Source organism: Dichotomopilus funicola (assembly GCF_033296635.1).
Source record: "Dichotomopilus funicola strain CBS 141.50 unplaced genomic scaffold C8A04scaffold_7, whole genome shotgun sequence".
Lineage (NCBI taxonomy): Eukaryota > Fungi > Ascomycota > Sordariomycetes > Sordariales > Chaetomiaceae > Dichotomopilus > Dichotomopilus funicola.
In genome coordinates, this window is record NW_026944028.1 from 35,483 (window position 1) to 57,791 (window position 22,309).

A 22,309-nucleotide genomic window follows, 5' to 3' on the forward strand; every position below is an offset into this window, starting at 1 on the left:
GAAAATAAGGACGGGCAGTCTCGGAAATGCCCATTTCGTAATCCATAGACTTGATGATCGACGATGATGATGGTATAGTTATAAAAGAGGGCGATACCAACAGACATATGTCGTAGGCTGGGAACAGAGATAACCGGCATAAACAGTCGTAATAATTATAACAAATATCAGCCAACAACCGAGCTCCAATATGTGGGAGCCGGGGATTGCAGCTGGGTCATCTTCGCCCTGGAAGGGCGATAAGTTAAACTCTTACTAGTAACTTAGACTGCGCTCCTGTTTCGATTCTTTACCTGGGCTGTTTCAGATAAAACATGACCCAAGTGCTGGCTGGATACCTAACTGATGGGAACACGGGATGGAAGAAGGTTGGCGATAGTGATATGTGGGGCGTTGCGTATGGAAAGATGGAACTCGAGGATAGTCGGGAGCCACGGGAAATGATAATTAATAGATGCGGAGTAAAAGTAGCACACAACATGGTGGACCAGAGTGCATGAAAAATTGAATACTAATGAATCATCCGCTATGCCCGCTCCTAAAGAAACCCTTAGACGCCAACCAAGACAAGAAAGGCAAGACTAGAGCGGTGTGTGGGTGTGTGTGTAACGCCGCTCCCTGACTCGAATAGCAGACTTCCCCATATCTCGCCAATATAAAGATGCAGGCGGGATATCAAACGGAACAAAAGAACAGATAACTTGATGCTCCTTCCACCTCGCCAAGATATGCAGCCCATGTCCTGCCCCCTTATCCCAACATACAGAATACAACAGACTGAGTGACGATAGACGGTATACCCAGATTGAAATCACCGATAATTCCCCAAAACATTACACCTCGGCATCCTTAGCTAAATCTCCGCCTTCTTCACTCGCTCTTTTTGGTGAGCCTCTTCCACCACGAGCTGCGGGGTGTGGCGTCCGCAAACATGGACGAGTTCCGCCGGCTGTCCTTCCGGCCGTCACTCCCATCCGAGACATGATGCGGTTGTTCTCTGTGACGATCCCAGCCCCTGTCTTTGTCCGTGCGGTACTTCTCCCGCTCCCTCTCACGCTCCCTCTCCTCGCGGCGCTTCCTGCGACGTCGGTCATCGTCGTCTTCCGCGGTCATGCCTGCTGCCTCAGCATACCTGGCCTCAGCGTATTTGGCCTGGCGGCGAGCGTGGCGGCGAGCTTCGCGGCGGGCTTCTTCGTCGTCTTCAATGACCTCCACTTCCGGTGCTGGGGGCTCGGCCGCTTCAACATTGTCAGGAGGCGGTGGCGCGTCGGAGTGGTCTTTTACCCAGGACGACGTACCCGAGTGCGGCCAGGAACCGCCCGTGTTCTCACGGGATGCCTTGGGGTAGACATAGTTGTCGGGGGCTACTTCGGGCCGACGACGAGAATAGCGTTCATCACGCTCCCTGCCCTCCTTCGCAGCGCGCCGAGCTTCTCTACGGAGCCGGCGATCTTCGTCCTCCTCGCGACCGGACTCCTCGGGCTGGTAGCTGCGGCGACGTTCCTGGTGTTTCGCAGCACGGCGGGCGTCGGCTTCAACTTCGGCTGCGTCCACTTCGGCGCGCCGTCGCTTACGCTCAGCGCGCTCCGCTTCCTTCTGCTCGGCCGCCTGGCGCTCTGCGTCCTCCCGTGCGCGTTGCGCCCGTCTCTCGGCGCGGCGAGCCTCCTTTTCTTCCTGACGACGAATTTCATCTTCCTCCTCCTGCCTCCTGCGCCGCTCGCGACGCGCTTCGTCCTTGGCCCGGCGCGCTTCTTCGGCGGCCTGATCCGTCGTGCCGTACTGCGCGGCTTCTTTCTCAACCCTCCTAGCCCGACGCGCCGCACGGCGCGCTTCACGCTCAGCATCGGTCTCTTCGCCGCGTCTACCACCCAATTCCTCGTCAGTGGTCGGGTAGGTGCCCCGGCGACGGGGCTCTGGTCGAGGCGGTTCCATGCGCTGATCTTGCTTATCTCCGCCCTTGAAAACGCCCCCGAGAAAGGAAGAGAAACCCGATTTCTTGGAGGTAGAGCCGGAGCGCTTGAGGGGAGACCGCATGGGCGTTGCATCAGCAGGATCAACCATGACGATGTCGTCGTCCCGCGAATATTGCTGGCGCAAAGGAAAAAGAAAAACGTTAGTATTTGTATGTTAAACTGTGATAATAATCCACGAGTGGCAAAATGCCCGAGGTTGAAACTTACCTTTTGTCTCCGGCGATCGGCCCTATCTGGGGCTGGGTCGGTATCGGAAGCGCCAACCATGACGATGTCATCATCCTCTTCCCTCCGATTCCGCCTGCTTCCCGATCTCGACAGACCAAGGCCAGCGCCGACGGCACCAGCGCCCACGCCAAGAATCTTGGCCGCCTTGGACGACATGTCCTCCGGAGGTGGGCTCATCAAACCTCCGTCCATATCAACCGAATGCCTGCGCGAGCTCGACTTGCTGCCCCCGTGGCGCTTGTCGCGGGTTGACATCGAGCGGGATAGGGGCGGGGTGCTGGCGAAGACACTGGCGAAGCGTGCGGGCGCGTCTCTGGCTCGTGGCCGGTCTGCGCCGTCTGAACCAGAACCGCGCGACGGTGGTTGATCGTACCCGTATCTGTCCATCCTGTCCGCAGCGGGGGGCTTCTTCCGGGAACTCGACTCCCTTTCGGGCCTGGCGGGCCGAGGCGCAGGCTTCTTCGGCTCCCTGTCCGGTGCCGCCGTCCATGCGTTCCACGACGACGAGCCTTCACGATTCACGCGGGGGCGTTCTTTACGCGCCGCCTGAAACGCGGCTGGTGTCATCATCGGCGCGGGCGGCGCGTCGGGAACCGCAGGTGGCGGAGGTACAGCCGGCGGGACGTCGACGATTTCCGGGGCGGGTTTGGACCGCCTCGACGATTTCCTGCCCTTTTTAGGGGGGGATACTTCGACGACTTCGATGGTATCATCGTCGTCAAGATGGCGGCTGTGGTGGGGTTCCTCTTCACTCATAGGGAAGCCCCCAGGCACCTCATCTTCCGGGGGAGGAGGAATGAAGGGTGGTGGAGGCGGAGCTGGGGGGAAGCCCGCAACATCGATGACCTGCTCTTTGCCCTTGTTTTTGCTCTTCTTGCTTCTCTTCCTCTCCTCTCGACTGGGGACCGGCTGGGGCTCCACGATAGGCGGCGGCGGGGGTGGGGGGGACGGTGACGGCGACGGAATAGGGGAAGGGGGTGATTCGAGAACGGCTGGCGCTTCGGCTTCGGCTTCGGATTCCGCTCCTACAGGTTCCTCATCAAGCGCCTCGAATGCACGAAGTCGGTCCGCGATCTTGCCGCGCACGGCCTTTTTGGAGGACGAGGATCGAGGCTTGGGGACTTTCTCTGGCTCCGCGTCATACCATACCTCGGCGGCGCCTTCCCCAGCTGCCGTGGCCGTTGCGGCTTCCACAATAGGCGATGGCTCATCGTGCCCACTCTCTGGCGCATCGGCTTCGGCAGGAGGGGAGGGGGCCGAATCGTCGGCATCAGCCGTTCCAGGAAACCACGAGCTCAGCCGCGACTTCTTCTTCGAGCCTGACTTGGCGGCCCCCCAGAAGCTGAAGGCGTCATTGGCGGGTGGCGCGGGCTCCTTTTCAGCTGGCGAATCCTCTTCTTCTTCTTCGGCTGCCGCTGGCTCTTCAACTGGCGGCTCGAGGTCCTCCTCGTCTTCTTTCGGCTCATCCTCTTTGTGGTCATCTTCTTCCGGGTCGTCCTCTTCTGGGTCATCCTCCTTCGGGGCATCCCTTAATAGTTCCTCGACTTGCTCGGCGGTAAGGTTCACGTCTTCGAGGTCTTTGAACTCGTCGTCATCGTCGTCGCCATCGTCGTCATCGTTGTCGGCGGCGGCGGCAGCAGCAGCTAGAGCAGCAGCAGCAGCCTTAGCCTTCTCCTTGTCCTTGTCCTTGGACTTGGACTTGCTCTTCTTCTCCTTCTCCTTTTCTTTCTCCTTCTTCTTCTTCTCCTTGTCCCTCTCCTTCTCCCTCTCCTTCTCCTCCCGTAACCGCTCCCTTTCCCTCTCCTTCTCCTTCTCCCTCTCCCTCTCCCTTTCTCGTTCTTTCTCTTCCCTTAGTCTCTCCTTCTCCCGTTCCTTTTCCGCCCTTATCCTCTCTTTCTCCTTCTCCTTCTCCCTCTCCTCCCTCTCCCTCTCCTCTCTTTCCTCCCTTTCTCTCTCTTTCTCTTTTCTCTTCCTCTCCTTCTCCTTTTCTTTCTCCTCTTTTAGCCTCTCCTTTTCCCGCTCTCTCTCCCTCTCCTTTTCCTTCTCCTTCTCCTTTTTCTTTCTCTCCTTCTCCTCCTTTTCCCGCTCCTTTTCCCTTTCCCTCTCTCGTTCCCGCTCTTTTTCCCTTTCCCTCTCCTCTCTCTCCTTCTCCTTCTTGGCCTTCTTTGCTCTCTTGGCCTCGGCCTCGGCCTCAGCAGCCACAGCCTCAGCCTCAAGTTTGAGCCGCTCGGCTTCTAGCCGTTCAGCCTCCAGTCGTTCAGCTTCTAACCGTTCTGCTTCGATTCGGGCTTCCTCCTTTGCTGCAGCTTCGGCTTCGGCGGCTAGCCTTGCCTCCTCTTCTGCAGCTGCAGCTTCGGCTGCGGCGGCTTCTTCTGCCTGACGCTCCCGTTCAGCGGCCTCTTCCGCCTCGCGAGCGGCCGCTTCCTCAGCCACCTTAGCAGCCTGTTCCTCCTCCTCCTCCTTCCTTTTTCGCTCCTCCTCTTCGGCCTTCTCTGCTTCCCGTAGAGCCCTAACCTCGGCCCGCCTGTTGATACTAGCCGTTAGCTCCTCCACCCGCTCTAGATCTTCCTTAGCCTTCCCCTTCTTCTTTTTGCCCTTGAGCTTGGCTTGGAGACTCGCTAGTTCCGCTTCCTCTGCTGCTGCTTGGACTTCTTCAGCTTCTATGGCGGCCTGCTCTTCCGCCTCCTTTTCTCGGCGTTCTTGTTCTTCTGGGCCTAGAGTGTTAATACCTGATCCATCCCACTTGTATTGTGTTATACTTTGATAACATACCTCTTTCTTCCTTGTTCCCCGTGGCCCAGGAATCGAAGAAGCCGACGCTCTTCGGGTTTTCTCCCTTGTCAAGATCGATAAGGAGATCTTTATCATCATCATCAGGTGCCGGTGCCTCTGCGGTGGCCTCGGCAGCTTCGGCAGCAGCAGCAGCAGCCGCCGCCGCGGCCTGGTCTTCGGCAGCCTTTTTCTTCTTCTTGTCCTTCCTGGACAACGCCCCGCTCCAATCGTCGGAGGGGTCCGGTATCGGTATCGGTATAGGTGGGGGTTCCTCGTACTTCCCTTTCCTCCTACTAGCACTCTTCCCAGAGGAAAACCACGAGTAGCCACCTACATAATCTTCCGGTCCCCGATCCCCCTGTTCCTGTTCCTGTTCCTGTACTGGTTCCGAGGTTGGTTCAGGCTCAGGTTCAGGCTCGGCGACCGGTTCCGACTCCGGTTCCGGTTCCGGTTCGTCCTTCTTTTTCTTTTTCTTCTTGTCCTTGTCCTTGTCCTTCTCCTTCTCCTTCTCCTTCTTTTTGCTCTCTTTGTCCTTCTTGTCCTTCTTATCCTTGCCCGAGCTTCGGATACTGGCATCGTCCTTTTCTGGGGGTTCGAGGCTCGCCATCTCGAAACTATGGGGCTGCGTGTCAAGTTCAACCTTCTTATTCTTCTTCTTGGCCTTCTTGTCGATGGGGGCGGCCCAACCATCCTCGGGGACGGAATCGGCTTCCGGTTTTGGATCTGTATCTTGAGTGAGTAAATCGTCACGCGAGTCGTCCTTACCTTCTTTCTTCCCCTTCGACTTTTTGTTCGAATTCGTGCCCCAGGCCCAGGGCAACTCGCTACTCTGGTCAGCTGCTTCCGGGTCCGGCCCTAGCCCTTCTCCAGGCTTAGGTCCGGCTTCGGGTTCGGGATCGGCGGTCTTCGCGTCGAGCGCGGCAGCACTACTCCGGGGAGTGTTTTTCTTGGCACCCCAGAAGCCCCAGGCATCCTCGGTCGCTGACTTGACCTCTGAGGTCTTGCCGAAATCGTCATCTAAAGGCATTATCACGCCGTTCGCCTTCTTCTTTTTCTTTTTGGTGCCGGAAGGGTTGAAAAAGTCGTCCTCGGCCGCCGGGGGTGGGTCGGGAACGTGGACGGGGCCTGCTTCCAGTCCAGATTCTTCCCACACGTTCGGCATGTTCTTCATCTTCTTGTTCGCCACTGAGGCCATCAATGGTTCATCCTTCAAGGGACCGGTATCCTGACTGTTGCCCCAACCCGCATCTTCGGGGTCGCCAAAATTGAAACCCAGATCGGGTGCTTTGGAGTTGTTAGGTTTGTTCCAAGGTGCATCATCGATACCTTTTGCTTCTGTAACTTTTGCTTCGATAACTTTTGAGGTCTTCTTGAGCCAATTGCCGAAGCCCCATCCGCCGCCGCCTGAATCGGAGGACTTGCTCTCCGGCTGGCTCGCGGGGGGGTCGGGGGCTGGCTCGGGGGCTGGTGGTTGCGCGTCGAATCCAACACTTTGGAATGCAGGAAAAGCGCCGGGGCCGGATTCCACGTCTAGTAGCCCAGGATCGGTCGGCTGGGCGTTTTCCTCGATCGTCGTGGAGGTCTTGTCCTTCTTCTTCTTCTTTTTCTTTTGTTCGGCCATAGAAAAGGTTCCCCACGCATCAGTAGACTCATCTCCTTCTCCGGGCTTGCCATTCTCATCCTTGCCCTTATCGTCTTCACCACCGCCACCACCACCACCACCGCCACCACCACCACCACCACCACTTCCGTCGCCGCCGTCCCCACCGCCAGCTTCCCCGCCGGCGGCATCACCCCCAGCGGCATCACCACCGTTCGCATCGCCGGAGCCATCACCGCCTTTATCACCACCGCCGGCACCGCCACCGCTACCACCACCACCAGGGCCGTTGCCATCACTCTGGTTGGTTTTTGCTTTTGTCTTTTTATTTTTTTTGGCGGCTCGTACGAAACCCTGCTCGCTCATAAGGTCGACCCGGGGCGTTGTCGTTGGGGAGGTAATCAGGATGGAATCATCTTTTTGGCCGCCTCCAGGACTGGGCATGTCCGACCTCGCCGGCGCAGAAGGAGTGTGGCCCAACAGGGCCTGTTGCCGGGAGGCGTAGGCGTCACCCCCGGTGGGATCGGCGATGTCCGCGGATGGTGAATCGGAGTCCTCGGCGTGTGCTACTCGGCTGGCCCATTTCGGGCCAATGTGGGGCAAGACAAGAGGGCGACAAGATAAGGGTCGAAGTGTCTGGGGCTCATCCGTTAGTTTTCAAACTTGGGCATTGAGAGCGTTTCCTTCGTGTGTGCTTGCCCAGACCTATCCGGCGGCGCAGAGACAGTGTCGGCTGAAATCAACCAACACCAGCCTCTAACTAATGTGAAAGAAAGATAGGAAACACAATGCGCCAATCGCAAGAGAATCCCAATGCTTACCTCAACGCTGTCCCTGATGCTAACCCATGTCTGGGCAACCAAGCGCAGACTTGTCTCCAAGCCGATATCACGGGAGACTGCTCGTCTACTCTGTCCCCGCCATCTGGTTTTGCTCACCGACGGCGATGGTGTGGCGGAGGAGCGGCGAAAAAATGGGTCTAGGTGGGTGTTGAGGACGTACGTCTCAACGGCGGCCATGGCTGCGGTCGAGCGAGTTCACGGTCGGCTCCCAGCCTCGCAACAAACACATGTGGTGCCGTGGGCGCTGTGGCGGTCGAGCGCCGACTTTCTAGGACCTGATTCGTAAGTATCGTCGGTCGGGAAGGAGGCTGTTGCTAGTCGTGGTCGCGTCTTGGTCGTCGGGGTGGTCGTCGTCGGTGTAATGATGTTTTGCGACGAATGTCGCTCTCGTCAACCTCCCAAAACCTAAAGTCCCTTCTCCCCGCAAAAAAGTGTAAAGAGAAAAGAGACTATCGCAACCCCTAGGAGACCGCCTCACTGGGACGCGCAGGGGGGGTCGTAAAAATTGCGACCGCCTCTCGCAAAGGGCTGTGGTCGTTGGGGCCAATCGTCAAGCGGGATCTAACGAGACACGCGCCTCAAGGATGCGGATTGGGCGTGCTGGTTAAGGCTGCCGTGTTGTGCTACCACACACCGCCGACGAGTGTCTCTCTTGTTCGAATCAGATTTTGTCGCAGGGCAGGTAGTTGCCTCGAGAAGATGGCTTTGACGGGGCTTGCGCAAGGCGACAAGCAGCTGAGCGAACGGGTCGAAGCAGATTGGGGGAAAAAGATTAAAAGACTATGAAAAGAGAAAAAAAATACAACAAAAACCAAACTCGATAACAAGCCGCTAGTTGTGAATGGTCGCCGCGGCCTTGATCGCCAAACAGAGAAGAGGACGAAGGTCACCAAAAGAGGCGTTCATTCATGCACAGCGCCGAGTGCTCTCGCGTCAACACACCCCTCCCTGCTTTTCCTGCAAGCACGCGCGGCAGGCGGCAGCAGCGGGGCGGAAGCACTCCAGGGATACCGATGACGGCTAGTCCACACTGCCCAAAGTGTGGTGAGGAGGTTGATTGTCGGTGTAAGTGGCGGGAAACAGAATGAGTTCGCTGCAAGTGACCTCCGCCGGTTTGAGTCGAGTCAAGTTCGATTCGAGCCGGTGAGTCGCCAAAGGAAGTTGAAGTGGAGGGTGGATGGGAAAGGTCGGTGGCTGGTGGTTCGAGGTTGAGGTTGAGGTTGAGGTTGCAGATGCCCCCAAGGTGGAACGGGAAGAAGACAAACTCACATCCTCCTCACAAAGTCATCGAAAAGGACGGGATCCTGTTCGTCCTTCACCATGGAGCTTCCTGTTCTTTTCACAAACCCCTGCCACCATCCCACTTCTCAGGTGTGTCATGTGGGGTAACTCCCGGCGTCTTGTCTTGCCATCGCCCATTCTTCGCCCTCTTCGAGCATTTGGTGGGCGGGCGTGCTGGACCAGCAACACCAGCCTCTCAGCGAGACAGATTCTTTAACGGATGGCTGGGTGACCGGGGTTCTGATTGGTGAGAGGGTCGCAGGGATGGACGGGGCTCATGAGGCCCCAATCCCGTTTGGGACGAACCATCCATCACAGCTGCCCAGTGCCGTCCCGATGGCCGACCCCTTGCTGTGGAGCTTGTTCCCCCAAGTCCCCTTCCACGAGTGACGGGAAGCCCCTCCTGTGGATGAAGACGGACCTGTTCTCTCTTTTGTCTGAGATGGCGCAAGCAAGATGGATAACATCATCCCATGGAGCCGTAAATTGGACCATATGTCTTGCCGTGGTCTTAATGCCGACGTTAAGTGACGGGAAGCCCCCATGAACATGGAAAGAGCACCCCCCGGGCCATCAGACAAACCGGTTAAGTTACAGTCAAAACCCGCCCCGCAACCGAGCCCGCGCTGCGACACACTGCTGCTGCATGCCCAAAAAACGTCACGGGGACCACCTATCGACGGGACCATCCAACCTATCGCGGGGAGATCTCGCGGAGGGAATTGGGGGGCATCGTCTCTTTTTTTGCCTTGGATCGCGTGGCGAACGAGGCTCCGTCCCCAATTATCCGTCGCTCGTAGCGGCCGCGGCGCTTGGGTCAAGTCTCGCAGTGTAGTGTACACAGTAACGCGTGGATGGAACGGAACCCCTCGACAGCGGGATGTGAGCTACTGCACACGACGCGGGTAGGTGTTTAAAAATTGGTGTTAGGTAGGGCCCAAGCAAGCTAAGGCGGGTACCACGAGGCCGGAGACTGGGCAGCCATGCGCCGACGGAGAGTCATTGCGACAAGCTCAACATTGCGGCCAAGACAGGCGCAGGACAAACTGTCCGCGACAGTCATATCCTTATCGAATGCGAAGATAGCCTATTCGGCAAGCTCTACTTGGTTCTTTTCAGGGTGCGGATCGCGCGCTTTAGGCTTTTGGGTTCCGGATTTTGGTGAGTCAACTTCCCATCTTGCGATATCGCAGAATATGCCTCCGGACCAAGCCTGAGCTTGCCTCGGCTTATGAGGTACATCACCTTGAGCAGCAACCAAGCGGCCCGTCGCGGATAGAGGTTTGTTACCGCATCGGCTATGCTCCGCTGGTCTCTTGCCCTTGTCCAAGGAGGAAACACCCGCGAGCCCGCTCCGGGGTCCAGGATGGCCCCGCTTTTGCCCCGCAGGAAGGTCAAGAGCACACCCAAAATGGAGGCGAGGGGGGACTGAATCCAGAAGTGGCCCCTCCAGCTTGCATTGTCGAGCATTTTCAGCAACCCATCCAAGAACTGCCCTTTCTTCACCGCTACATTTCGCTGTTCAAGACGACAACACGCGACTGGTTGGCGAAGTGAGATCGCGCTGCGCGAAGTTTTCATTGGGAACTGAGCGACGCGCCTGGGCTGTTGCTGTTGGTAGCCTAACTTCTGAGGAGCCGCGTGGTGACTCGACATGTTGAATTCAGGAGGCGACCACATCGAGCCCGGCAGTCCCGTCGCTGGCACGCGGCGATTCGAGGATGCAGGTGATTTCGAACAAGTATGGATTACTTGGCAATACAGGCAAGCCTCGTCCGAATAGAATTTCAGAGCACGGAGCAATGCTACATCTCGAATATCTATCTACAAACCAGATGGCCAGTCTCCTGGAGAACGACAGATGACTTGCTTGTGTGAGGAAGGCTGGGGTTGAGTCCACTTGGGCACCGTTGTTTGTTTCACACAAGCAGGTTTGGACTCATGAACGCACGGGTGAAGATTTCATCAACCCACCCCTCTCCTGCGATGTAGCTGGAGAGGGAAAAAGTAAGAACCACGAAACAGGTGAGCAAATGGATGGAATAAGGCTGAGTCTACAACACGACGCGGTGCTAGGCTGAAAACACCGCTGAAACCGTCCGACCATCGATTAGGGACCCATCACCCCGCTACCATTCCTTTAGCAAGTGCCTCTCGCACAGTGGAAAGCGTGCCTCATGAAGCCCGAAAGTTCCATTTTGAGACGAAAAGTCCTGATGACGTGAGACCACCACGGAGCCGGCTGCTTCCGGGGGGTTTTGTTTGCGCCTCATCTTTGATAATGGGAGTCCGTGCCGTCGAATTCTGTTGTTTGATTCCAGCTTATTTCTTTGCTCTTTCCTACTTCCTCAATTCTCATGTTTGCATGAATTTAGTGTGGAAGTTGCGACCCACCCATCATTCTTATCCGCCACATCACAGGCTTCACCGTCCTTAGCTCATCAATCGCAACGATTCAACATCCTTAACAAATTTCGCGGCCACTCCGCAAACACGGACATTCCCTTATTAATTTTAATCAAGCTTATTGGAAAACACGTGGGAAGTACTCAGACCACAGCGCAAAAGAGCCAAGAAAGCCTCCAAGTAGAAGACGAGTGAAACATCATTCTTTGAACCGGCCCGTATCTTTTTTCCTCGACCGTACCCCGTCAAGTCTCGCCAAACATGGCGCCAGAATCATTCAACGTCATTACCCGGACTCCCATCCCCGCCTCCCTCCCGCCAGCCACCGTCCTTGCCGCCCTGCACACCTTCGAAGCCCTCATCACGCCTAATCCATACCTCGACCACTTCGAGCCGCGGGTCCTGACCTCCGATGAAACCGCCGGCGCCGACCCTTTCTTCTTCCCCCGGGCTTCCGGGCTCTACGGTTACGTTATTTACGACCGTGTTCCCGTCATCCCTGGCCTCGGCTCTTGGGCAGCCCTCAAGGTAGCCGTGCCGTGCGTGTTCCAGCGGTTTGAGCATGGCGTGCGGTGTTGTGCACACGCTCAGGGAGGGGTGGTCGTACGGAGTAGTTATGAAGTGAGGAGGCGCGGGGAGGTTACGGCCCAAGGGGTGGACGCCTGGGTTGGGGAGGGCGGGAGTGGTCCTGCTGGTCATGACGACGGGCAGTACGAGCTGGTCGACATCTCGAATGTTGAGTGCGGGGCGCTGGTGAAGCCGTTTGTCAAGATGCGGTTCTCGAGCGCTCACCAGGCCCTTCTAGAGAAGGTAATTCAGAATCTGTTGAAAGGGGGCGGTCAGGCGGGTGGTGGAACCTGGTAATTAAGGATGAATGGGAAGAAGAAGAGGGGGAAAGGGAAGGCAGTTCATTTATGGTGTGTATATTTCCTACAAGATACCCATCATGATCCGAGCCGCGGTCTCGGACGCCAAGGCATAACAAGGGTGCTAGACACTCGGTTCCATGTATATCTTCCTCGGCGTTTCCCATACGCCCCTATAACTACCTAGGTACCTTCAATCTACAGTCCGACGCCACCGAGTTCCCCTAGGCCAACCCTCACAGGGTGTAGACCAACTTGGCCCCGCTCACTTTGTTCTCAGCCAGTTCCTTGAGACCGACCACCACGCCCTCCAATCCCTTTCCGCCGCGATTCATATCCGCCTTGACCGCCTTCACCTTCCCCTCTGCCAGCAACTCCCTAGCCAGCTCCCAAAACATCTTGCCATACTCAAAATCCTCCGGGACAGCCTCCATCCAGATCGACTTCTGAATAGCTTCTCCAAACATGGTATACGCCAACCGCCACCCATTGTCAACCTTCTCATTCAGCTCCTTGACTAGCTCATCTGGAATTGGGGAGAGACTGCGATAATGCCCCGGCTTCGTCCGGCTCAGCGCGGCCACACTGATGCGCGCCGACGCTTCATTCGAAATACAGTCCCACGCGATCGTCAGCAGCTCGTCGGCGTTGTTGCTCCAGGCGCGGATGGCATCGACGACGTCGGGGGCACGGTAGTCAAACGCGGCATCGGCGCCGAGGGACTTGACGTAGTCGAAGTTGGATGGGGAGCAGGTCGTGGCGACGCGGTAGCCCGACAGCTTGGCGAACTGGATGCCGAGGACGCCGGTGGCGGTGCTGCCGCCGTAGATGAGGATCTCAGGGGGTGGATTGGAAGGAGTGATGGTGTTGGGATGGTTGGCCGTGCTTGGGAGCGGCAGGCCAAGCGTTTGGTAGAGACCTTGGGCCTATGGACGTCGTCGTGTCAATGAAAAAAGTTTATCGACGTAGGTAAGGTGAAACAACAGTCAAGAATTACTCACCACAGTACTGATCCCCACTCCCAGTGTAGCAGCCTCCTCATCGCTCAAATTGTCCGGCGTCTTGATCTGCAAGTCGCCCTTGGCCACGATGTACTCGGCAAACGAACCGCCATCCGGCCGCAGATTGTTTGACCCATGCACGATGCCACACACCCGGTCGCCCGGCGCAAAGTCCTTGGTCACCTTAGAGCCGACCTGCTCCACGATGCCGGCGTAGTCGCACCCCACGCGTGTACCGGTTGTGTAGGCGGTGACGCCGAGCGGGTTCCCGCCCACGCCGGCGTGTTTCCAATCAGTCGGGTTCAGGGCCACCGCCGTCGTGCGCACGAGGATGAAGTCATCCGGGAGGTTGGGCAGCGGTACGCGCTTAACTTCGACGGCGCCGGGCTTAGTGATGACCACCGCGTTGATTTCGGAGGGGGGAGCCATGGTTGTTGGTGGAGAGGCTGTGCGTGGTTTCTCAGGTGAGTGCGGGGAGGTTGATAACTATGTGTAGCTATGTTTGAACTTGGAAAGATGCTGCTAAGGTTGAACGAGTAGGAGTACCGATGCCAGGAGCAGAGATAGAGGACATTCCTCGGGTTATATATATTGGAGTGATTAGAAATCTCATAATCCATCAGGATCGCGGGCTCCCATTTCTCCATCACTAGTATATCGTCATGATCATCGTCATGGCCATACTCATGATCCTTTTCCCCACTCTTTGGGGCGGGTTCATGAGTAGCCGCGACGCCTTTCGGACATAACAACCACCCGAAAATCTATCGCCGCGAGTAACCACGAACGCCGATACAATAAAACGTCAATGCGGAAATGGCTCAAAAAGGAGACGCCGTTTGCTCTGAACTTCTGAGGGAACAACGTCCACACGGGACGATTAGTAATAACAGGGGTCTTGGTCCACGACAAAAGACGAAAATAATAATCCGCGGGCGTTTGGAAATACGCATGTACGTCAAAATGTTTCCGCATAATGTTTCCGCAGCGCTTTCAGCGATCCGGAATTGGTTTTCAACTCCGGAATTCCGTTCCCCAATGTCTCGGCGCTTCTCACCACCATCTTTATTAGCAAGTGAGTGTCACCACAACTAGGAAAACTGGGGCGGAAAGCTAGGGATTCTCAGAGGTGTCGAGCTCGGCTAGCCTCGGTGAGCGCTAGGTTTTCACTAGATTGCCCAGATGCGTGAATATGTAATGGGCATACTCCCCAGGGGCAGACATAATCACACAATAATCCAAAGAATGGATAATCGAAACCAAGCAGCAGTAAATACTGGTATATCTCTATGAACCCTGCGCCCCTTAGGTCTACAAAAAAAAGCAAACAAATATAACCCCAAGACAGCCTACGGTGCCGTTGTTGATGGCCACCGCCTTAAGTCGTGTTGCCGCCCATCAGACCGGTAAGTCTGACCACAAACCAACTAATAGCCAAAAAAAGAAAACCGAGCATACAACCACTCTAACCAGTGTGCATCGTATCAGAACGAAAGGTTTCAAAACAGGGTTCATAAATGTCATCATCAACAATCCCGCCCGTAAAGTGTCAACCCAAAAGGGAGGATAAGGTATAATAGAGCATGTCCTGTTCGAATCATGAAAAGGGGGTAGAAATGTAAAAACCCCCGCCGCCGCCTTGCCCCAAGAGAACCAAGAACGTGTAGGAAATAAAAAAAGAGGAAAAAAAGTGTCCAGAGTACATCCAGTCGAGAGGGAGAGAGGAAGGCTTAGCGACCTCCATAGTCACTGGCATACCCGATCTCCCCATACCCTTCTTGCATTCCCCCCGGCCCAAAGCCCGTCCCGGGCCCACTAACATAGCCGCCATCATCAGCATCATCATAGTCGCTGGCATCAAAACTACTCCTGCCGCTCAACTCGTCTTCAATACCGCTGCCACCGCCACCCATATCCGGCGCCGACCAATTCATCTGGGCTAGAGCTGGATACTGCGCCAAGAGGGCCTGCGGCAAAGCATAATTCCCGCTGGCATCCATCGGGTAGCCTCCGGCGTTGGGGTCCATCCCGGGCGGCATCATCAAGCCCTGCGGCGGCTGCTGATGCTGCATCACCATGCCCTGAGCCATGGCTTGCTGGGCCTGTTGGCGCTGGCCTTCCTCCCATTGGCGCATGCGCTCGGCAATCTCTTCGTCGAGTAACGGCTTGATGCAGATGCGGCCGGCCTCAGAGCGGAAGTGGCGGCCAAGTGCATCGGCGCGAGCAAAGCGCCGGCCGCAGCCCCACTGCCCACCGCGCTTGAGGTCTCCCTTACAGACGAATTTCTTCTCACCCGAGTGTAACCCCTCATGGCGCTTACGGTCGTGCTGTCGCGCGAAGGCTTTCCCGCAGACAGTGCAAACAAAGGGGCGCTCGTCGGTGTGGGTACGGAGATGCGACCGGAGATTGTACGCCCGTGTGAACCGCTTGGGACACAGGGTGCACTGGAAGGTGGCCGGGTGCTTTTGCACCCGTTTTGCCCCACCTGCGCCGTTCTCGCCCTGGGCGCCGCCGGTGTATTCCGGGTCGGCGAGGCGGAGCGCCATGACGTTGTTCGGGACGGACGAGGTGGACTGCCGCCGTCGACTCGCTGCCGTGCTACCGGCACGGTCAAGCGGAGAAAGGGAGCGGGAAGCCTCGAGCCGGGCACCCGCTGCGGCGTCTGGGGACAGGCCGCCCGACGCCGACACGCTGCGTTGGACATTGAGGAGAGCCCCACTGTTGTTGTAAGGGTCGGTGACAGCACGGGGCCGTTGTGCTCTTTGACGTCCTGCAAAACGGAGATTTGATTAGTGTCGTTGATCGAACCTCTTAGACCAGGGCTGGTCCTGAAGTTGGGAAATACAGCGTTGTTACATACCTCGCTCCGGCGGGGTTAGTGAATCGACATCGAGGCTCTTTTGATCCTCGAACCCGCTCCGTATCGCCGTCGGCGCAAAGTCGATGTTGATAGATGGCGGGGCCGGCATGCCGGACTGAACCTCTGGGGCGTCCTGCTGGAGCGTTGGGAACGCTTCCCCGGGTGCTTGCAGGTACGGTGACGGAGCATACCCGTTATTTTGATTTGGCAGCAGGAAGCTGTTTTGCTGATTCATATCAGGGAGCTGCTGGGGTAGAATACGCGGAGAGATCGCCGGACTATGGGATGGGCTCCTAGCGGGCCCATGGTTTGGGCTGTGCGCCCCCGTATCGGAGATGCTGAAGCTCCCGATTCCATGGAGCTCGTGGTATAGTCCAGCGTCCTGTGGCCGCTGCATGGGCGAGTGGCTGTCGAAATTGTCAAAGGAGTCGGCGCTAGCGAGGTTGGGGGACGGCGCGGCAGACGAGACGTCCGAGTACTCGGAAGCCGTCCGTCTATGGCCCTGGAACTGCGGCCCCGCCTGAGTCCAATCCAGCTGTCCTGGGAGCAGGGCCGCCTCTGGGCCGAGGGACACATTCCTGGAGTGTCGCCCCGGGGGTGAGGAGAACTGGTGCTGGTTGAAGCGGGGCGAGTGGTTCGCAGAACCGGGCTGCTGCGCATCCGGGTTGAGGAGGTGGGGAGGGGTGGTTGTGTGGTTCGCTTGAGCCATCATGGTGGGCTCATGGACGGACAGCTGCTGTTGCTGCTGCTGGCCGTCGCTGGCAAATAGGGGGGTGTTGAATTGGGGCTCGCCCGAGGTCGGCGGGAAGATGGTGAAGTCGCCGTCTCCAAAACCCGGAGAAAGCTGCTGCTGCTGCTGCTGCGATTGGGACTGCGTCTGCGATTGGGATTGCGACTGCGACGTGAAGCTGCCCGGGCTCGTGGCGTCGAAGTCCTGAGGCAGATCAAAGGCGGGCACGTTGGTGGGGTCCGACAAGTCGGGTTGTGAGAAGGGCTGCGGGGCAGACTGCTGGTTGGTGAGGAAATTACTGGTGTTGGTATCAAAGGCCGGGAAGCCAGACTGGGTCACGGAGAACTGTTGGAGGGCTGGGTCGACGAGACCGACACCGAGACCGATAGATGAGGAGGATCCGGGTTCGTTCGGGTTGGGAAATCGGACGGGCGACGGCGAGGGGGCATTCCTTATACCCCCGCCATTCGACGCGGCCGAGGGCGAGCGCCCGCGGACTTGGGAATGCTGTTGGTCCATCTGCGGGTTCGTTGCTTTGTGTGTCTGCGGTGTGTGTGTGGTCTCCCGTGGTAGGTCGGTCGATGCCAGACCGCGCGGTCGGGGTCGGATAGCGGAGCGGGAGCGTGGCGTGGCTTGCGACAGGTACGTAGGTACGAGTCGTCGTTGTTGCTGTGTTTAGAAGCAGAACGAGGCAGACTGGCGCGTGGTGGGTTGCGGGCCGCGGGTTTGCGATCAGCCTTCTGGGGGGGCAGTGGCAGTGCCGCGGGGCTGTGCTCAGTGAGCTGCGACGAACGACGTCCGAAGCGCGCTTGGGGCCAGTCTGGAAGTCCCGCTTGCTGCAGAGTCGCAGGAATGTGCAGCCGTTTGCTGGCAAGTTTGTTGCAACGGTTCCTGTTAATTACTTCCTGGGGTAAAAAAAGGACAAAAAGTATGTTCGAGGTTGCGTCCGGTCGGCCAGCTGGTGGTGAAAACGGGCGCGGCTGTGGAGAGGGGAACGGAAAGCTGTTGGATGATGGTTTGCACCTCCAGCCCGCTCGCTCTCTGTTCTTCTCTTCCTTTTCTCGCTCGTAGCCGCCGAGCGCCTCTCTCTCCTCTTTGCCAAATGAGGATGGGTGGGAGACGCCCGAGCATGGAGGGGCTGCCAAGCCGGGGTGCGGGCTGCGGGTGAGCCACAAGTGGGGCCATCGCCCCGCGGCAGCGAATTGTGTGCCGAAAAACCCCCTGGTCCCGAAATGGTCAGCAGTTTCCCCAAACGGAAAGCCATCCACCCCTCTGAGCCCACAATTGCACGCAAAGAACCCAAGTCGCAAACTCGATGTCTCCCTTGTGCACTGCTTTTTTGCTCTCGATTCCTCGAGGGGACCGAGTTCAACCACTCGGCCAATTTCGATCTCCCACCGCTCGGTTTCCGTGACTAGTGTACACGCTCGCCAACGTCGTAACTGGCCTACCGTCTAAATTTGGCAACTTAGCATGGAAGCCCCCAAGCTGCGGCCTTGCTTTGACAAAGGCAATCAGGGGCCAAAAACCCCCAGGCCAACCCAGTGCTAAGACAGGGTTCGGCTGCTATGTTGAAGCACCCTGTGAGCACCGTGTGTCTCACACCGCACTCGCCAACGCATGAGGGCTTTGCGCAGAACGTCATCCTTCTGTGTATGTGGTTGGTTCATTCGACACGGTATTCATGAGCTCTACGATTTCCCGCCTCGAATGAGCTGGACATCTTGAGATTGGATGGTATGCCATATGTGTGATGATTATTGTACACTATGGTATCTAATTAGGCAGGTAGGTATGTGGACATACATGTAACTGAACTGGTTCCCACTGTCAGGCTGCGAGTACCGAAACGGGCCAAGTTGAGACGCAACAAACACAATAGCTTGATTTAACATTCACGCCTCTGCCCATGGTAACAAACATGGCATAAAGACGAGTGAGACGTATGTACTGACAAAGATGCCCTCTCCCACCTCACCACTACCAGTGGTTCTGGCCGGATCCGGAGTCCTGGACATGGAGCGCCCGGCTTCCGTCCGCCACTTCCTGTGCCTTCCTCATCCGCTTGATTCGTCTTCCCACAAACCATTGTTAGTGTATCCATAGGAATCCCGAACGATCAACCCGATCGACCCTTCGCAGGGATCCGAGAGGAATCCTTCGGCTCGTGTCTTTCCTGTTCCTTGATGCGAGAGGCGAACAAAGGTCAGCAAAAGGATTTGTCGATTCATCTTTGTGCAACAAATACCCTACTCATGCCTACCTCCTGGGTTCGCCCCCCTCGGGATTTACCCGCATGATGCCCAACCAACAGATGTGGTCCAGCCCAGACCGCAGCAGCTGTGGGATCTGGGACCTGCAGCCCTACACGGGAACGGTGTTGTGGTGTTAAAACCTTCTATTTGTGGGGGGTTTAGGTAAAGTTTATTTCGGAGACGGGCGCATTCATTGTATTGGACCGTTTAAATGACTGCCTAGTGGCTGTACACTACACAGCAGCCCGGCTAGTTTGGTGTGATGTCACAAGCAATAACAAAAAAAGGTGAAGGGGAAGGGAGAAAACCGTGACAGTTAAGTGAATAACGAATTGCTCATCCTTATACGTTCCATGGATGGGATGACTGGACGGCTTCAAGAAGTATCGGTACTCGGAATCCTTGGTGCGATCGAATAGGCCCATCACTGAGTTCATCCAAGCCAAGTCCGGACCTGGGGACTGAAGAGGGACTGACAAAAACTTTGTATTTCCACCGAGCCTCATGCGGCTCATGCTTGACCTTTTATCCCAAATCTAATTTACCTAGAGTGGAGTGGGTATCGTGTGTCCAAAATACCCTCATCTAACGCCCAAAACAAATAACGCCCAAAAAAAGCCCCCCTTCGTGGGGCGTAAACGCGATCTAACAACCATAGTTCCGTGCCTTTTTTGATGACCCAAGAGAAAAAAAAACCTTTAGAGGCTAACACTCCTCAACCGATAACGTCGTTCCGCTCGTACCCCGTTGGCTTCAACCCAGCTTGCGGCTTACGCTTTTCCTCACCAACACGGTACTCCGACACGAATGGGTTAGGATCCTCCTTCTGCTTGAGGTTGCTGAGCGTGTGGTTGACACCGCGATGGACAGCCTCATCCGCCCGGATATAAAGGATCAAGTCCTTCATGGTCCTCTTCCCCTCTGGCATCCGCCAGTACGACACTGCGATCTCGGGCACCTCAAATTTGGGGTCCGACCACTTCGGTAGGTCCCCGCGTTCAATCTCGTGCAACATGCGCGTGTACGTGTGGACGGCTTCTTCTTCAAGATAGCCGACGAAGCGGTGGGTGATTTTGGGTGAGACCAGGTAGCTGAGGAACATGGCGTTGAAGAAAACGCCCTGCGCGCCCAGAATCATGGTCTTCATGAACCAGCCGGGAGCGCCGACTTTCATAAAGGTGAGGAGGTGCATGCGCTCGTTGTAGGACTCTTCCAGCAAGGTCTCGATCCAGCCGTTGTCGCGCTTCATGCGCCGGAGAGAGTGAAGGTGGCGGAGCATGCCGCCGACCATACCGGGGACGCCGGCGATAGACTCAAGGAAGATGACTCGAACGAGCTGGAAAATAGGTCAGTCTCTGTTGACAAGGGGTTATAAGATAGATCGCATAAGGTCTCGTACCCATTGGGCTTCGGTCAAGGGTTTCTCAGCCACCAGAGCCGTTGTGGGATTCTTCATGTCTACCTGCTGGTCTCGCCCGATGCCAGTGGCAAGGTCGGTAGCCCACCTATAATCGTCGTCAGTGTTGATTCACATTTTCGAGACAGTATGAGCCAAAAGACTGGATCCGTACCTGGCCAGGCGGACAAGCTTCCACGCTACCCAATCGCCAACCGTCTCAGGCTTGCGATGCCCTGGGACGACGGCGCGCATCTCCTCCTCGGTGTAACCGGGATGTTCCCAAGCTGGCGGTGTTTGCCGGATGTAGGGCGTGTCCTTGATCGGGAAAACATCTCGCAGTTGGTTGCTACCTGTCGTAGAGAAGCTCCGTTTGCCAGAACAAGGAGTGAGAGATTGAGCACATTGAGACTGATGAACGGCAGCAGCAACTCGGATGGTGGCCGGATACCCAAGTCCAACAGCGTGATGGGCTTGGTATAGAAACGGGGTCAACCCGCGGCTGAGCTGGGCCGCCTGTCGCGGCGAACAGACTTTCTTGCTAGCTTCGATAGTGATCATTGGGGGTGTGTCGGACAGTCAGACTTCTTCTTGTTATCGTCGTGATGGTTGAAGTAGATATGGTGAGTTTGATCTTAGATTGAACTGTGGTGTCTAGGGAACATAGAGACGAACAAAGAAACAAACGCCCGCGGTAAACATGATCAATCACTTGTTTTATACTCGGTGGTCGTTGGACCCAGAACTGAGCCACATTGACTCAGCAACCAACATGATACAGCCAGAACAGGGAAAGGTCGGGGGCTACCAAGGACCTCAGGCCGAGTTCGTCCGGTCCATGACGGAACAAACGCGGGTTGTCAACCGTCCCCACGAATTCCTCGATCCGTTCTCCGGGCATCGCCGCAGAATGTTGGCTTAACTTGCCCATTCAGGGGCTGCGAAATACATGTATTCTCATCGGCCGGGGCTTCCTGGGCCCGGGGCGCCGGATAGGTGGAGTTCGGGGATCTGGTTCGTGTCAGTTTTTGACTTTTTGTTGATGCTGGAGCCCGCCTGGGCTTGCTGTTGGGTCCACTGGGTTTGGGAGCTCGGAGCTCGGGACGATACGGGTCCGAATGGAGGCGCTGGCCGTTTGTTAACGCCCACCTCACTCACTGTCTGCTCCGTATTGTTCCGCGAGCATTAACAGCCTTGTTACGAAGTATTTCCGGTCGTCCTCTGCGAGATTTTGACTTTTGTTGGTCACCGGAGCCTCAAACTTTGCCATTTTTGTTTCTCTCCGCCGGGTTTCTGTCGTGTGACCGAGTATCTTCGCCCAGCTGCCCGATTTCTTCTTGGCAAATCTTTCGTTTCCATTGCACGCATAGGGTCTTCCCAATATCCCACAAGTCCACTCACCACAATCATTCTTGCTCGACCTTCGCCACCTGCATGTACAGTCGATCAACACAGAGTCTGGTGACGAACCTCTACACTATCTATCCTTCGACTGCACCATCCCGTTGCCATTCAAGCACGGAGATTCCCTCGTAAAGCGGTTTTGTCTGAATTGGGGATCCGCTCAGAATTTTGCAGACGAACTAACCCCCATGCTAACGGATGCAACGCAGAGCAACATCGCAACGACGATTTGACACCCGACGCCCAGCGAACATATTTGAGACCAGAGTATTCGTCGACGGCAGCGCCTTGCATTTGTGTATGTTTGACCATCTTGGTTGGAATTTCCGGGCGAGCTTAGGACGGTGAGGTGACATGGCCCGCATTGTTTCCTCATTGACGGGTCCGCACATCCATTCGGCGTCGACTTGCGGCAGTCTGAACCGGGCAGGCATATCGAGAGTTGCTCGAAACAAGACTCCTGGGATCTACATATTTTCTTCCTTTCACTGTACCGCCCACTGCCTTCCTCCACCCCCTGTGCCCTCTTACACTACATCCAGAGTGCGGCCCCCGCTGGATAATATTATGCACCCAGCCATTTCTGTGCACGGTTGAACCATTCGCGATCCCCGGTGTGCCAAAAGGCGCAACTCTCGTCAGAGAACGGCGCATGCCTTGGCGGCTTAAGATACTTGCATCGCAGCGCTTTCCCA

General features: G+C 56.6%; 5 protein-coding genes across 5 annotated transcripts; 1 reads left to right on the forward strand and 4 right to left on the reverse strand.

The window, feature by feature from the left end:
- Nucleotides 1–870: 870 nt before the first annotated feature.
- Nucleotides 871–7,592, reverse strand: C8A04DRAFT_25464 (uncharacterized protein; the record flags this gene model as incomplete). The annotated part of the gene is made up of 4 exons (XM_062779567.1): nt 871–2,088; nt 2,181–4,915; nt 4,974–7,209; nt 7,512–7,592. The coding sequence occupies 4 exons, from the start codon at nt 7,590–7,592 to the stop codon at nt 871–873; spliced, it is 6,270 nt and encodes a 2,089-aa protein (XP_062639919.1).
- Nucleotides 7,593–11,363: 3,771 nt separating this feature from the next.
- Nucleotides 11,364–11,966, forward strand: C8A04DRAFT_25465 (uncharacterized protein; the record flags this gene model as incomplete). The annotated part of the gene is made up of 1 exon (XM_062779568.1): nt 11,364–11,966. The coding sequence occupies one exon, from the start codon at nt 11,364–11,366 to the stop codon at nt 11,964–11,966; it is 603 nt and encodes a 200-aa protein (XP_062639920.1).
- A 238-nt stretch (nt 11,967–12,204) lies between these two features.
- Nucleotides 12,205–13,398, reverse strand: C8A04DRAFT_34758 (chaperonin 10-like protein; the record flags this gene model as incomplete). Its single annotated transcript, XM_062782941.1, has 2 exons — nt 12,205–12,894; nt 12,970–13,398. The coding sequence occupies 2 exons, from the start codon at nt 13,396–13,398 to the stop codon at nt 12,205–12,207; spliced, it is 1,119 nt and encodes a 372-aa protein (XP_062639921.1).
- A 1,301-nt stretch (nt 13,399–14,699) lies between these two features.
- C8A04DRAFT_34759 (uncharacterized protein) lies at nt 14,700–17,078 on the reverse strand (the record flags this gene model as incomplete). The annotated part of the gene is made up of 3 exons (XM_062782942.1): nt 14,700–15,739; nt 15,830–16,835; nt 16,935–17,078. 3 exons carry the CDS (start codon nt 17,076–17,078, stop codon nt 14,700–14,702), a joined length of 2,190 nt encoding a protein of 729 aa, XP_062639922.1.
- A 2,451-nt stretch (nt 17,079–19,529) lies between these two features.
- On the reverse strand, nt 19,530–20,771 carry C8A04DRAFT_9601 (alternative oxidase-domain-containing protein; the record flags this gene model as incomplete). Its single annotated transcript, XM_062785544.1, has 3 exons — nt 19,530–20,150; nt 20,214–20,319; nt 20,386–20,771. 3 exons carry the CDS (start codon nt 20,769–20,771, stop codon nt 19,530–19,532), a joined length of 1,113 nt encoding a protein of 370 aa, XP_062639923.1.
- Between the last annotated feature and the right edge of the window lie 1,538 nt (nt 20,772–22,309).